This window comes from Prunus avium, chromosome 4, assembly GCF_965620075.1.
Source record: "Prunus avium chromosome 4, drPruAviu1.hap1.1, whole genome shotgun sequence".
Lineage (NCBI taxonomy): Eukaryota > Viridiplantae > Streptophyta > Magnoliopsida > Rosales > Rosaceae > Prunus > Prunus avium.
Window position 1 is genome coordinate 29344584 of NC_142287.1, and position 15885 is coordinate 29360468.

The following is a 15885-nucleotide window of genomic DNA, read 5'->3' on the forward strand; positions in this document are numbered from 1 at the left end:
CTTTATGTGAAGAACATAAAAATAATAAGAAATCCTTCATGAAAATAAAATCAGCAGAATCACAGCACAAAGTACCTCACTCATAATTATTTATCACCATATATAAATATATATATAATCTTCAGATCAGCACACAAAAGGAGCTTCGACATGGTGGTCATGGCAATATAGGCCAGGTCGCTGAGTGTAACCCTGCCTCTTCAGAGTCTCCCTTGCCTTGAGAACAAGCTGGTGGTTTGTAACTTCACCATCTCTTTCAGAGAGTATGATCTGAATGGCATTGCTAAGAGCCCCATAAGCTTCCGTTGGATTTCCGGAAGGGCTGGCATCAGCTGAAGTTTGGTCCGTCTGGCAACCGCTGATGAGAATCCCACCATCAGGAATAGCGCGGTGGTTTGCTCCGGCGTAAACCTCTTGCTTGCTACCCACTTGTGTCTCTAAAGCAGGCTTTGCATACTCATCGTTATCTTGAAGCTTTTGTTCAAGAAACCCTTGAGCCAAGCTTCCAATCTTCCCCAATAACCCACCGCTGCTGCCCTCATGGTTTTGGAGTTTGTTCATGATGACCTTCATGAACTTTTTCACCTTAGGACTGGCATCTTCTCCGAAAACATCGAAGAGTGTTGGCCTCAGCTTCCCAACATCAATGTCATCCTTTCCTGTTTTCTGCTTGAGTATCTCTATGAGAGTTGAGAGTGGCAGAGACCTGCTTTTGACATAGCCCCTGTGCCCATATCCAGTTTCAATTTCTCTGTCATCAGACTCTTCTTCACGGTGCCGATTGGGGCGCAATGCAGACGGGATGCGGATTCCACGAGACTCAAGTGCATCTTCTGCCCTGTCCTTGAGGAAGTTCTTGAATCCACCAAAACCGGAGCTAGACTCGCGCTCTTCCCCTTTGGTGCTCTCCCCTATCTGCTCTTTAGCTTCATCAATGAGGCCGCCGCTGTGGCAAGAATCTGATACAATTGTCAGCCGGCAACCTGCTGGCAGCTGGTCTACAAACTCCCTGAAGTCATCATCTGTTGCAAATACATTCCACAACGGTTGTGAACTTGTCATATCAACCGAAGAACAAACAGAACAATCACATTATGTTCAAAGTAGCATTAGAACCTTTATAAATAAACTCTTCTCTTATTTCGATGTTGATATTGCTTTTGAGATTTAGATTACAGTGTTTTGAGCTTAAGGTTTATTTTGAGTTTGTATTAGAAAGATAATTAGATAGAAATGACCTAATTTTGGACCTTAACACAATATCAAACCTGAAAACATAAGCAGATCATTCAAGCTCAGAATCAGCACTTTGAATCATTCAAATGCAGACCAACAACCCAAGTAGTTAAAATTAATATCCAGATTTCCGAACAGAAATCCAGTTGATCCAAAATCTTTGGATCAACAAAACAAGATGTCAATTTTCCTGAAATGCTCCAACTCTATCCATGATCCATCAATTTTGTTCATCAGATACAAGAAACAAACACATTAAAACAATCATCAGAGACAACCCACATAATCATCAATCATCAAAACAAATATCAGACTGAATTTTCCAACAAAACCCAAAACTTGAAAACCAAAACAGGCCACAAAAAGAGAAAGAACAAGAGAGAGAGCAATCAGAAGCAGACCAGTGATGAGGTTCATGTCAGTGGGGACGATACACTCATCATAGCCAGTGTCGTCGTCATCGCCAGTCTCAGCAGGAAGGCGAGTGCCATGGCCGCTGTAGTGGACAAAGAGGACGTCTCCGGAATCGGCAGATCGGATGAGGTTGGTGATGGCCCGGCGGATGTTTCTGCCGGTGGGCTGAGTGTAGGAGGAATCTGAGTCGATCAAAACTTGGATGTCGTCTTCACGGAAGCCATATCTGTCCACAAGGCAGCTGCGCATCCTCTTCACGTCGTTAATGCAGCCCTTCAGCTCTGCCTTGGTTCCCTGGTAGTTGCATCCTATCAGCACTGCCTTCTTCGCCATTTCTCTCAATTCTGATCACTCTCACTCTTTTTTTTTTTTTTTTTTGTCTCTGGTCTCTGTTTTTCTTTCTTGATCTCTGTTTTTTTTTCTTCTGGCTTTTGAGAAAAAGGAAAAAAATATTGGACTGATTAGTTTTGCTTTATCTTGTAATACGTTGATTGGATTGGATCGGTGACTGCCTGACTGGGTGTGGGGTCATGATAATAATTGCCTAAAGAATTAGGGTTATTTCCAAGATCCAATTATAGTATAATATACTCAAATTTGTTCTAATTGGTTTTTTGTTTTTGGGCTGGATGTTGGTACTGACTTGGAGGCACGTCTTGGCTATACTTTCTTTGCTGGATAATATCTGTTGCCAGATTAGCACACTATATTTTCATATTGGCACAAATGAAAAATGAAATAAGTTGAAAAAATTTAAACCCTTTTCTCAATTTTCCCACATTATACTATCAAAATTATTGTGTTATCATCATCATCCAACATAACTTCGTACTTTATAGAAATCTCTTTGCAAAAAAGAAATTTACTTTTCTGTCAAAGATGAATGTTTTCATGACAACGTGAGTCCGAGATGTAGGGAAACAAAATGGAAAAAATGTCAGGCAGGAATTGACTCCTCTAGCTGTCACAAAAGGGTAAAGTTTCCAACTTTTACAAGACTATCATAACTATGGATGGTCAGTTGCATATTTGATCCAACGGGCTCAGTGTGTTGATGTGCAATTTTTCTGATTTCCTTTTTGTTTCAACTTTGTCATTTTTCTGTATGCTTATCGGCTCAAAGTCCATCGCCTGGAACACGTGCGAAAATACTTGGGTGCGACCGTTGTTCCATCTCGTGGTGTTATTATTTTACGTGGCGGTATGATAGTCACACCAATGTGCAACTGTAAATTATATGCACTAGCAGATATAACATTCATGATCATTACTTTTATATCTTCTTCAATATGGCAATACAATATATGGGTAGAGACTTTATCATAATACAAGAAAATTCCCTAAGCAGGATCGAACCTGCATACTGTTTAAGGAGTATTTTGTGATCAGACACATAAATCCAAGCTTCAACTTATTAAAATGCAATTAGCTTTTCAAACTGGTAAAAGGGAAAACAGAAATACATATTATGGGCTTGATCAAGCATTGACAAAATTGCAGTTCACTCGGATTTCACCTTCATTTGGTCTTGTAAGAACTTGGACATTTCCAAGCTTCACCATGGACACTGCAAACTGGCTCTCAAAAAGGGAGGGCTGAGATGCCAATGCAGCAACAAATGGACCAGTTCTTACATCTGACTTGAGCAACTGATCTGTTGATAGCAACCCCAACTTCTTGTGAAGATTCGAGTAGAACTGCGTGTCGAATGTCTTCGGAGTTATGGCATCAAGATAAATCAAGTCCAAATCATTTTGGCATTTCTTCTTCAAGAAGTTGTTCAAATACATGGAATTAAGTGAAGGATCAGGCTTTCTGGTTCCATTGAAGTTTGAGAGCCTATACTTGAAGGAAGAGCAAGAACTTCTACCAATGGTGTGCGCTCCTGAAAGGGTGACCAAATCAAGCATGTTCAAGCCACGTGCTTGGAAAAATTCAATCAGTGCAGTTACATTTTCATGGCCCTGAGGAACAGAGTCAGCTTCCCTGGAAATTGAAATCCGTCCATCTTTACGCCCGAACGGGACTTGCCAAAATGGACCTCCAGCTATAATGGTGGCATCTCTAGCTGCAGAAGTGAGAATGTCAGCACAGGAGACAGTTTTAGGACACTGCCTCTCAAGCTCTGCCTTGATGTCATCTATTACTTGAAAACCTCTGAGTGTCCTGCTGGCAAAAGCTCTCCTCTCGCTCCCTTGATGGTTAAGCAAAATTGATGCATCACAGCCCTGCAATGTAGAGTTATTTTAATCAAATCTAATACATGTAAAGATTTCTTTCTTTATATGCTCTAAGCCTTTGTTCTATTAACTGCTAAATTTTCGCCGAGGGGTTTAGAACATGGTAAGTGACATTAAAAAATACTAATTAGTAATGTGTTCGGATTAGGATATGTTAAAAGGTTGGTTCTTTTCCAATGTAAAAGAAGAAGAAAATGAAAAAGTTTAATGCGAATGCGAGCTTACTCTCACAGCGCAGTCGTGGAAGTGTAAGCGAATGATGCTAGCAGCCAAAGTGAAATCCTTCTGGATCCAGTCTCCCGTTATTTGCTGAATGATGCCCTCAGCTTGGGGACATGTTTTAAGATAGTGGTCGAAAGACAGAAGATCCACAGCACGCACAACTTTGGCCTGGGGCTTTTTCACATTTTTAGCTGCTAATTGAGGTGCTGCAGATACAAACAACAGAACAAGAACAACAGACAATGCAGAAATGCACAACGTCATGTTTAATTTCAGCTTGGTCTTGGTAGTTGGTGTTATGGTGTATGCTTAATTTTTATCTTCAGCTAGACTTGTTTTTATATATAGCTCTAGAAATTGAGTTGATGTGTTGTGGGGTTTTGAAAAATACGTGAGAAGCACTATTGAGCCTTATAGAACAAAGGGTAACATGCAAACATGTTAAGTCTCATTTTAGATTGATACTGTATTTAATTCATGGTGTAATTTGAGTCAACCCCACCAAGGGAAGGTCCTAGCTAGTGGACAATTTACATCTGAACCAATTTAATTAATTAAATTAACATATATTAGCTGTTCAAGACTTGAGCATTGTTTACATTTGCTTGAACTTGACAGAGTACAGATCATCTAATATTTAAAGTTTCTCATCCACTAAATAATCAGTAGTTTAAGTATACTATCCTTTAATTGCTCAAGCGTGTTGAAGTAATCAAGTATTTTAAATCAGTCCAAAGCACATTCCCTTTGCTTTATTTGGACAAGCTCAATGGGATATCCTGTGAATTCAGACACACTACATGAATGCTAGAACATGAATTCTAGAACTCGAACCAGGACCATTCATGGGAGAGCAATTGCTCCCAAATCACTACACTAGTGTATGGGAAGCTTCAACAACAGAAACACCTATTCATCACCTATTTCTTGTGATAAACATAGAGAGGTAGTGTTAAATTCATTTATTTGTTGAAATGCTGATAATTTTTTTTTAAAAAGCACCAAGAGTTACGATATAAAAAGGCATAAGCTAGCCACATATTATTCTATATCTTGGCTAGACTTACTTAAGTAAGGTTGACATCAAAAAAGATGATTAAACTTAAACTAGTCAAGAGACTGAAATGAGAATTGGACTTAAAATCACAATGTTGCAAATTACACTCCATTTACATTACTTTGAACATACAATACAAACAGCACAAATTCACTCCAAAAATTAATCACAAAGCAAAATTACATACCCCAAACAGAGCTCACAAGAAAGATTTGAATTCATAAACATTGATTGAAAAAGGGTCTCATAGTGTAATTATATTCTCTAAGCTTTGCAGCACACAAAGCGTCCGAGCCCTTTGGAGCCATGTTTTTCATCATCTCCAGAGATCTCAACCTTCTTGTGATGCTTGTGTTTTTTCTTCAAGTCATCCTCCTTCGGCACTGTAATTACTAAAACCCCATCACGCATGGAAGCCTTAATCTCATCAACCTTGGCATTTTCAGGCAGCCGAAAGTTTCTAGAGAAGCTGTCACTTGTCCTTTCCCTGCAGTGCCACGTTTCATTCTTGGGGTCCTCTGTTTCGGGCTCTGCCTTTCTCTCTGCACTCACATGAACCACTCTATTTTCATGCACCTCAAGCTTCACATCCTCTTTTGTAAGGCCTGGAAGATCAATTTCAAAGATGTGGGCATGTGAAGTCTCCTTCCAGTCCATGTAGGTGTTGTTGTCGCCTATGTCTGAGTTAAAAACTCTGAGAGGGGACAAGAAGTTGGGTTGGTCCAAGAGAGACTGCAAGAGAGACATTCTTAATTCTGGATGTATGTGTGTGTTGGAAGAGGGAATTTAAATCTGGGTTTTGTTTTAATTGTGTTGTTATTGCAAGTGATGGTTTGGTGAGTTTTTTGATATGATCATATGAGTATTTATATATGGAGGGAATAGGAGAAAGTGATTTTCTTGAAGTTTCTGGATTAATTTGGAATTGTATAGTGTTTTGCTTCTCCTGGATAATGATGTTTATCGATACTGATGGGCTTTGTTGGGTCCATTTCCCCATATGCTTCGGAAAGTCAATGTTGGAGAACTCTCTGGGAGAACCTGGAAATTGTATTCGAAGTACTCTTAACTCCAACTTATAAATTATATCTTACAAGTTGCAATACTCCATTCACCACAATAACCTACGTACACAAAAAGGATCTCATAAGAGTTACACAAGTTCTTGGGTTAGTGGCGAGGGAAGGATAATGCGTTAGGATTAGGATAGGTTCATGGTTCGATTCTCTCTACTCTAAGCAGGAAAAAAAAAAGGGTGGGCTAATCCTAGCTTGTGGATATTGGACTTAATCTTTGAAGTTTGACCCCTCAGTTGGGGATTTTTCATTCTTTACAAATACTCTGGTCATTACTTCTTTCTTCCTTTATTTTTGTAACCTTCACAGATCATTCTTGAATCTTCCAGACCATCTTGACAAGGCTTTTCTAACATTAATAGTAACGTGACTTGGAAGAAAGCAATCCTCTCAGCTTCCGCACCTGACCCAATTAAGGTCAGTCAGCCCATTTACATCTTGAAAAAGACTTGAGATTCAAATCACACTGTGTGCAAAAGACCTGCTAGTGTAGTGGTTTGTAGTATTTGTTTCTCTAGATAAGGTCATTGGTTCTAGTCTTAGCATTCGTGTTGTGTGTGTGAGTTTATTATATTATGGCCTCTCTTTCAATGGAAAATATTGTTTTAAAAAAAAAAAAAAAATCACAGTGTGTGGAGCCTGGGCTTTGCCTGCAGAATTTCCAACCTACCACTTTCCAATGAGCCCAATTTGCTTTGATCTATTTACTTCGCATTCCTACATCATGGCTTCAGGCCCAGAAAAGAAAAAAAAAAAAACCAAATTATGGTCAGAAACACAACACATGGTGTTAGATCTATATGACAATTGAGTTGATGGTTAATCTTAATAATATGTTTTTTTTTTAAAGTCAAATAAACTTTTGGAATGAGACATGTGTTAATCTTTTGTATTATTACTTCATCATCTATATTCAATAATGTTGATTGAAAATAAAAACAAAAATGCATCCAATATAATGTTTCACGTACAAAGTACAGAATGATAGAATTGTACTTCAATTTTTTTTTTCTTGGATCATGAATTGATGATGATATCATGATGTACACAAAAAAAAAAAAAAAAAAAACAAGGTAATATCTATGCTTTTTGTTCCCATGGGCTTATGTCCACTAGTGCCCTGCCGTAGCCTTCAATGCAAAACCAAATATTCCCTCCCATTTGGTCCGTACAATAATACATATATAATTATATATATTATCTTCTGCAGGGTTTGCCTGTGAATGAGTATTTTTTTTCCTGGAATTTCAACAAAAGTCATCTCTGCCAGTGACAATGCCAATGCCGTGAATGATTTCTGTAGAAGTGACTTTGTCAAAAAGTGCTTCATATTCTCCATCTCTGCAAATGCTTATATGCCTAATGTGATGTCCTTGAAGCTTCATACTGGTGACGGTGGATACAATAAAAAGCAAACACTACATTACATCCTTAAACAGATTTTAAGTTTAATATATTATGCACACATGAGCTTCATAATTGCATTATTAGAATTCCCTCTTATTTTTCAACTAAATTCCCAATTCTATTTTTGCTTCAAATCATTTGTCTGTTTTATTAGAGAGGCTGGCTTCAGGAGTTGCCTAGTTTGACATAAAGAAATTATTAATTAATCAAGATTAAACCCATATGGCCAAATAGACTTTTACTTCAGTTTGTTACCAATATGTTTTCACGGCTAGAGATTTTTTTGTTTGGGAGGAGAAACGATAGTAATTTATTGATAAGAACCAATTACAAGAAAATTGGGCTTCACTCTAAGGGGTTAGGCGAGTTTCTCGACACAAGGATCGGAGAGAAAACTCCCCGTCTCCCTATTAACATGCCCGAAAAAATTATTGGTTGATGAAAATAATAGAACCAGAATATTGATCAATTCAATATTAATTGAATTTACACAGATATGAATAATAGAAACGTACAATCTAAACTGAATGATTCAAAAGGGAAGGCTCTACGAAATGACTTAAAAATAAAGGAAGAATACAAAGATGAAGTAGAAGTAGAAGAACACAAGCGCGGTTTTATATAATGGTAGTTGTCAGTTGCATGATTTTGCTCTGTTTTTGTCTGAAGATTGAAAACTCATTATTGTTCAAATGTCGGTTCTATCTCACATGGGATGTCTCATTGATGTAATATTTTAGCTGGTTTTGGTAGGCAATATATATATATGCAGTTAAAACATAACAATATTCCTTTTTGAAGAGATTAATTAGGAAAATGTAGTTTAAGTTTCATCAAATCAATCATCATCAATTACCAGGAAAATTCATGTGGTGGATAGACGTTAGGCAAGAGAATGGTCCACATCAAACCAAATTCCAAATACAAAATTAGAATTTATACTCAGAGGAACAAGAAAAGTTAGATGCTTTGCTATCTGTTATATTTAAGGACAGGGGCTTATAGGATCCCCATGTTGGTAGGTGTTCTTTTTCCCATGTGACATGCTTTTTTTTTTGGGTACCCAATTAAACTTAACCACTAGCTAAATGTGATTAAGAAGTTTAATCTGATTGATTTGATAGATTAATGTAAAAAACCCAAATGCATGCACTTGCGTCTGCTTTAGATGGTAATATAGGCCAAGAACAGGAAGCTCTAAGATAAAAAGTGCTTCTGCAGGTTGAAGTTCTCACTTGGAAGCAAGGTTTCTTATGCTCTGAGACGCTGTGAGTCTGTGACTTTGTGAAAAGTCATGAGAGGCTAGCAAAAGGGTCCACTTACAATCAATGGGGCTCTGTAAGTCTTAAGGTAGTTCGAGTATGAATCTCATTTTCTGATGACGACTTCACAAAACACTACATGTACTATATGACACATGTGTCATCCCCTCAATGCAAGCAAGGTGCCAAAGAGTCCAAGAGGACAAGTTTATCAGCACTCTGTTTGAAAATTGACAACTCCAACTGCTTCCAATGACAGAAGCACCATATCTTAGAGACCATGATATGTATACTGGCTTCAATAACTGCTTGAGCTGTCATCACATCCAGGAAATATTCATGGTTGAAAAGATTTCAATGGTAAAATTAATTGGCCGGTTAAATTAAATGGTACATTTTGTGTGCAGATATAAGCTTGCATTTACACTTGTGTGTAAAACCACGATTATTCCTTCCTTCCTGTACAATATTTTGCTAGTTCAGTTTTCTCTTGCAGATGTTCAAAAGCCCATATTCGAGGCTGTAATTCTCCTTTCGGCATTTTATATATAAAAGAAACAGAAACAAAATGGATCAAGAGCTTTGATGCACAGTTGGAAAGAAATGCAGCCCAATTTGTCTGGAAAGTAAATGAGAGAAGCCTATTGATGACATAAAGATATATCAATTAATTATAGAGGGGTTACATATGTAAGTTCAGAAAGGTCTTGTATGGACTTGTAATATCTTTCAATTGATTAGTTCAACAACTAAATCCTAACCGAAGTTCAAAAGCTCTATAGGTTGTGCTCACTCAAAAGGGCCATTAGGTTTTGATTATAAAACATTACCAAAAAAAGAATTTGAGAGAGAGAGAGAGAGAGAGAGAGAGATTCCCTCCAGCTAAAAAGAGGGTATCAATAATTGGTCTTTTACTTGCCTTGTTGCCTTCCTTATCCTCCACTCCAGCTTTAAGTTCTGGCATATCAGAAGGATATATCCAAATATCTTCTGTAAAGTGCGAAGAGGGGGGAAGTCCCAAGTGAAAAACATGGTGGCTTTCAGCACACTATCCCATAATCCCACCCAACAAATCCCCATTTTAATCTCCTTTTGATTCTCTCACTATTCAATATAACAACATGAACAATTATAATACTAACAATAATTAGTATAGGAAACAACCCAAATGGCCAAGTAAGTATGGCAGGCCCCAACCTCCCCATGTTACAAATCCCCCTTTACCTGTCCCCACTCTCTCTCCTTTTATAAAATCCCCAAGCCCTGCCTTCCCCTCTCCTTCACTCCCATACCACCTCCTTCATTGATCTCTTCTCCTGTACACATCTTTGAGCCATCAAGTCTTTTTCCTCCTGTTCATTGCTAGAAAACCCATCACATTTAGACTTACATATTCAACACACAAGAACATACACAGAACCTAAGAAATTATGTGCAGCTCTAAGGCCAAGGTGACCATAGGGGTTGAAGTCACACCCATGGTTGCTAGAATCAATGGCAGACCTGTCCTTCAGCCTACCTGCAATCGGGTTCCTAGCCTAGACAGGCGGAATTCGATTAAGAAAATATCAACACCACCTCCCCCTCCACCATTGCCAACTTCTTCTGCTAGTAGTACTAGTCCTAGAATTTCCAACAAGGCTTCATCATTGTCAACACCTCCAATTTCTCCAAAGTCAAAGTCTCCAAGGCCACCAGCAATAAAGAGAGGAAATGACCCTAATGGGTTGAACTCAAGTTCTGAGAAAGTTGTGACCCCCGGAGGTACCACAAGAGCTAAGATTTTGGAAAGGAAGAAGTCCAAGAGCTTTAAGCGTGCTAGTGTTGGTGTTGATGGTGCTTCTGCTGATCTTCATCATCATGGAGATTTTAGTGCTGGTGGATTTTCTTCTTCTTCGAATATCGAGGCATCGTTGAGTTATTCGTCTTCTTTGATCACGGAGGCGCCAGGAAGCATTGCTGCTGTGAGGAGGGAGCAGATGGCCCTTCAACATGCACAAAGGAAGATGAGGATTGCCCATTATGGAAGATCAAAGTCTGCCAACTTTGAAAGGGTTGTTCCTGTTGATGCTTCTGGTAATATAGAAGCCAAGGGAGCTGAAGAAGAGAAAAGGTGCAGCTTTATCACAGCTAATTCAGGTATGGTCTATATTCTTAAGAGTAACTTCATGTTGAAAATATAAACTTATGCTCCTTAAAAATATTCGACTCATTGACTGATTGTTTCATTTTCTTTGTATGCTATTCTCAGATCCCATCTATGTTGCTTACCATGATGAAGAATGGGGAGTTCCAGTTCATGATGACAAGTAAGAACCCTCTCTTTTCCACACAAAAAATTTATTATATATATAACGGGTGTATATAACATTACTCTCACAATAACTAATTACCGTATAAAGATGAATGTCAGAGGAATGTTGTATGCATTGGTCATATATTTTTACTCATTTTGTTTCAATTTGTTCATGCTGCAGGATGTTGTTTGAACTGCTTGTGCTGAGTGGAGCTCAAGTTGGCTCAGATTGGACTTCCATTTTAAAGAAACGCCAAGATTTCAGGTGAGTCCTTGTTTTCCATATTGCTTCTCATTAAAAAAAAAAAGGAATAATATTTCTGAAAAGTGTAAGTTTATTTTCTCTCTGCAGGAATGCATTTTCAGATTTTGATGCAGAAATTGTGGCCAATTTCACTGACAAGCAGATGGTGTCAATTGGTTCAGAATATGGCATTGATATAAGCAGGGTCCGAGGAGTTGTGGACAACTCTAACCGAATTCTTGAGGTAAAAACTAAGGCAATCCTCAAAAAATTTGTCCTCTATCAATCTTTTCCATCTATTCTGTCCCCTTCTTTTAAGGACCATCTTTGCTGATCAAACGATCATGTCTTCTTTTTTAATGGACTTGTTACTCAAAAGAAACATTTTAGTTTAAGTAAACAAAACCCATAAAAAATAAGGGAATATTAAAGCAGTTATTGACTTGACCATCATTAGCAGCTTAATCTATAGTTCTTTTTGGGGTTTCAAGCTTTAATCTATTATTATTTTCTTCTTATTTGGTGAAAAGCTTGTCCACTAGTGGCTTCCAACTGTCCTGCATGATGTCTGCAATATATGAATTATATTACTGCAAATGATAGCCCTTCTGATTTTAATACACTTGGCTGTTCATCAGAATTATGTGTTATATTTAAAATAATGTGCCCCATCTTTTGTGCTATTAATTGCAGATTAAGAAGGAATTTGGATCATTTGACAAGTACATCTGGGGCTTTGTCAATCAGAAACCCATCTCACCTCAGTACAAATTAGGCTACAAAATCCCAGTTAAGACATCAAAATCAGAGTCCATCAGCAAGGACATGGTTAGGAGGGGATTTAGGTTTGTGGGTCCAACAGTTGTTCATTCTTTCATGCAAGCCTCAGGCCTCACAAACGACCATTTGATCACTTGCCACAGGCACCTCCAGTGTACCTTATTGGCAGCTCGCCGTCCCACATTGGAAGAAGTTCTATAGGATCATTGACATCAAAGAGGAAAAAATTAATGACCCAAAAGTGTTTAGGGCTCAATATGCTAGAGAAGTGAGTGCATAGTTTGCTAACTACATAAAAAAGCAACAAAAAGAAAGGGTTACTTTTGGTGGTTGTGACTTGTGTGTATAATATAAATAGAGCAATGGTTGTGATTAGTTGTGAGATTTAATTTAGAGTCAAGAATGCTTCAACGATTAAGATTCATGTGAATGACTGATGATAGCATTCTTAGTTAACAAAGTTTGAAATAGACAGATGAGTGGTGTTGCAGAGGGAGCTCTCAAGGAGACAGGCATCATGTGCATATGCATTAAGGAGGCAGGGCATGTGTGGATGTGTCAGTGTTGCTTTTTATTCCATGTGACCCATCAAACTTTGCATTATTTTGAATTCCTTTAACAGGCTGTGTGGGATATTGGAAGATGGAGTGTAGGACCAGACCACATATTAATTTCTCTTTCTCAATTGCTTTGTTAATTGAGTTGTTAGTTATTAATCTTCTGTACCTGTATTTTTCTAACCCTTTTTGGCTTTGGGGGAATATTATACCCCATTGTTGTGTATCTTGAATTTGATGTGAGAGGTTTTGAGTGTTGTTTGATTCAATTTCCATGTGCTTGCTTCTGTTCTGATTGCTGACTTTTATATATAAAATACCTTTTGAAATGCTAATCAAATAAGATAGGTATCTTCTCCATGTGTCTACTTTCTATTTTCCCTCTCTGCCTTCCCTCTCACATACTCACACCTATCAATTTCCAAAAAGGAATGCTTGGCATTTTCATCAAGGGCATTTTGCACATTGGTTGGCTTCATGAAGAAGGGGGGGCTTTCAAGTGCAATAATTAAGGGGATGAGAGAGGGCCTCGCATGATTATTATTGACAAAAGAATTATACAATAATGCGGCACTAAATCTGTGTCCCACAATGAAATTTGTCTAGAGCCATAGATTTTGTGCTTGGGTGAGGAAGTTGTTTAAAATGTGCTAAAAATGATCAAGTAAATCAGTGAAGTAGAGAACCATGGAACTTGTAAATGGTCATGCCTCCTAGCATGTGGAGGAGTCCATGCAAAATTTGTAACTTTGAACTTTGAACAACATTAGTTGCTTGCTTCATAAGCACGGATTGTGCAACTTGCCTAAACCAACCCAAGATGAGTTGCCTAACCCAACCCAACCAAAGGAAAATAGGCACCAAAATAATTAATTAAGACCAGAGTTCACTCACAAGAAATGTGAGCTGTCACTTGAACCAAAGGCAAGTCAATAGAAGGTTTTGTTGGTGATGTTCAAAACTGGATGAAAAATCACACCAGGAGAGCAAGACTTTATGTGGTTCACTCAACTCAAAAGTTCGGGCTATGCGTATTAAACGTAAAGAATACACATATTTATATCATATTTACATAGTATGTTTGATTTTTACAAAATATACCTATGAGATACAGAGTCTGCGCTCTTTGAATAAATTCGAATATTCAAAGAGTATAGCCGGGCGGCTGTTACTGTTCAAATATTTTAATATATTCGGCTATACGTTTAAAATATTTGAATATATTTTACGAGTATGGCCGCGCGGCTGTCCTATTTCAATATCCGAATTTGTTCAAAGAGTGCGGCGATTTTGTTGAAATATTTTAATATATTTAAACAGTATAGCCGCGCGGCTGTACGCTTACAAATATTTGAATTTATTCAAAGAGTATAGCTGCCGGCTAGACTGTTCAAATATTTTAATATATTTAACGCGTATACCCGTTCTGTATAAAATTTATTCAAAGAGTATAGCCGGTCGGCTATACTGTCCAAATATTTTAATATATTTAAAGAGTATAGCCGTGCGGCGTACTCTTTAAATATTCCACAAGTATAGCCGGCTATACTTTTCAAATATTGTAATATATTTAACACACCTATTTTTTTGTTACCTAAATACTGTGCTAACTTTTTTTATGAATAATCTACCTATGTTTTTATATAAATAAATACCTATTTTTTGTGAATAATCTACCTATATAAAATTTGTAGGATTAATTTATCATAAAAAATTTATAGATTTTTTTCGAAATTTTGGGGATTTTATGAAATTGTTATGCTAGAAATAAGGGAGTATTAATGTCACATCCCGGGATCGGCTCCGCTGTAACACGATATTGTCCGATGTGGGCCCCCCTCTCTGCCCTCACGGTTTTGTTTCTGGGAACTCACGAGCAACTTCCTAGTGGGTCACCCATCCTAGGATTGCTCTAGCCCCAACTCGCTTAACTTCGGAGTTCCCATGACTCCGAAGCCAGTGAGCTCCCAAAAGGCCTCGTGCTAGATGGATGCGGGCATGTACATATAAGGCACATAAACCCCCTCTCCGTTGGTCGATGTGGGATCTTACAATTAATTAGAAATCAAGGAGTTAATGACATGCTTCAAAATAAATTATAATTACAAAATATTAAGGTAAATGGCATATCGTGTAATTTAGTCTTGGACATATCTATCTTACATGACAACATATTTCAAATTTAGTTAGAGGTTTAGTTATAGGCGGGTTTATGTCTAGAATATAAGAGTCGTAAGGGCCTATATTGGCTTCATTCTAATTTTAATTCAAATTACAGTTTAGTCAATACCGAAGAATAGTAAAGCAAAATAAACAAATAAGCTTTCTCATGAATAAAATTGAAAACACACAGGCTAGAGTGTGCTTATCCTATTTCCTAGTTATATATCAATGCGTTGAATGCATTTTAACTTTAATAATCAGATTGTAACCTGTTAAAGAATTACCTAAACAATGCTAAAACAAGGGCAAGAAATCTTAAATTACGGGGTCACGTAGATACAAACTTGCATAAGTTTATAATGCTCCCTTGAATTTGATCTATATCCAATCTGCGTCTCTCAATTTCTTTGGCAAGAAAGTCTTCGACAGGTTGTCGCCCAAAGATTCAAGATTGGCTTTATTATGGGTATCTTTCATCAAATTCACCTCGTCAACCCATTTCGCATTAGAAAGTACAAACTTTTCTCTCCCTATATTTGTTACGTATTTATCCTCATGTGTTTTCCTCGGCCGCCTTTGGCTTTCTGATATCTCATACTTATCCTTCCCCAAATCGGATGGTCTTAACCCTAACCACATTATGTCGGGGGTTATCAATCTGTAATTGTCATGTGCCATTCTTTTTTAGCCCCATCTGTAAGTAGTAAAAATTCGCAGCCCATACACATTGCAGTCCATAAGTCCAAGGATTGGAAGCTTCAGTTCGGTTGCAATGGCTTTCAAAAAAATTTTTGTACTATGGCAAGGTTGTCCCCGACCCGTGATTATTATACACTGATAAGCTACATGAAACTTATCACGTACCAATCGCTTCAGCACCGTCTGTTTCTCCACCACCAAAATGAAAGCCGCATCACTCTTAATGTCAGAG

General features: G+C 37.8%; 4 protein-coding genes across 4 annotated transcripts; 1 reads left to right on the forward strand and 3 right to left on the reverse strand.

The window, feature by feature from the left end:
- Nucleotides 1-16: 16 nt before the first annotated feature.
- Nucleotides 17-2176, reverse strand: MC4 (metacaspase 4). The gene is made up of 2 exons (XM_021962553.2): nucleotides 1638-2176; nucleotides 17-1022 (listed from the first exon to the last, which is right to left on the reverse strand). Exons 1-2 carry the CDS (start codon nucleotides 1981-1983, stop codon nucleotides 127-129), a joined length of 1242 nt encoding a protein of 413 aa, XP_021818245.1. The 5' UTR covers nucleotides 1984-2176; the 3' UTR covers nucleotides 17-126.
- Nucleotides 2177-3128: 952 nt separating this feature from the next.
- Nucleotides 3129-4448, reverse strand: LOC110760308 (peroxidase 7-like). Its single transcript, XM_021962556.2, has 2 exons — nucleotides 4116-4448; nucleotides 3129-3878 (listed from the first exon to the last, which is right to left on the reverse strand). The coding sequence occupies exons 1-2, from the start codon at nucleotides 4374-4376 to the stop codon at nucleotides 3129-3131; spliced, it is 1011 nt and encodes a 336-aa protein (XP_021818248.2). The 5' UTR covers nucleotides 4377-4448.
- An 813-nt stretch (nucleotides 4449-5261) lies between these two features.
- LOC110748377 (18.1 kDa class I heat shock protein-like) lies at nucleotides 5262-6018 on the reverse strand. Its single transcript, XM_021948367.2, has one exon. The coding sequence runs from the start codon at nucleotides 5914-5916 to the stop codon at nucleotides 5434-5436; it is 483 nt and encodes a 160-aa protein (XP_021804059.2). The 5' UTR covers nucleotides 5917-6018; the 3' UTR covers nucleotides 5262-5433.
- A 3947-nt stretch (nucleotides 6019-9965) lies between these two features.
- On the forward strand, nucleotides 9966-13060 carry LOC110760321 (uncharacterized). Its single transcript, XM_021962570.2, has 5 exons — nucleotides 9966-11053; nucleotides 11166-11223; nucleotides 11392-11475; nucleotides 11563-11698; nucleotides 12148-13060. Exons 1-5 carry the CDS (start codon nucleotides 10345-10347, stop codon nucleotides 12433-12435), a joined length of 1275 nt encoding a protein of 424 aa, XP_021818262.1. The 5' UTR covers nucleotides 9966-10344; the 3' UTR covers nucleotides 12436-13060.
- Nucleotides 13061-15885: the final 2825 nt, after the last annotated feature.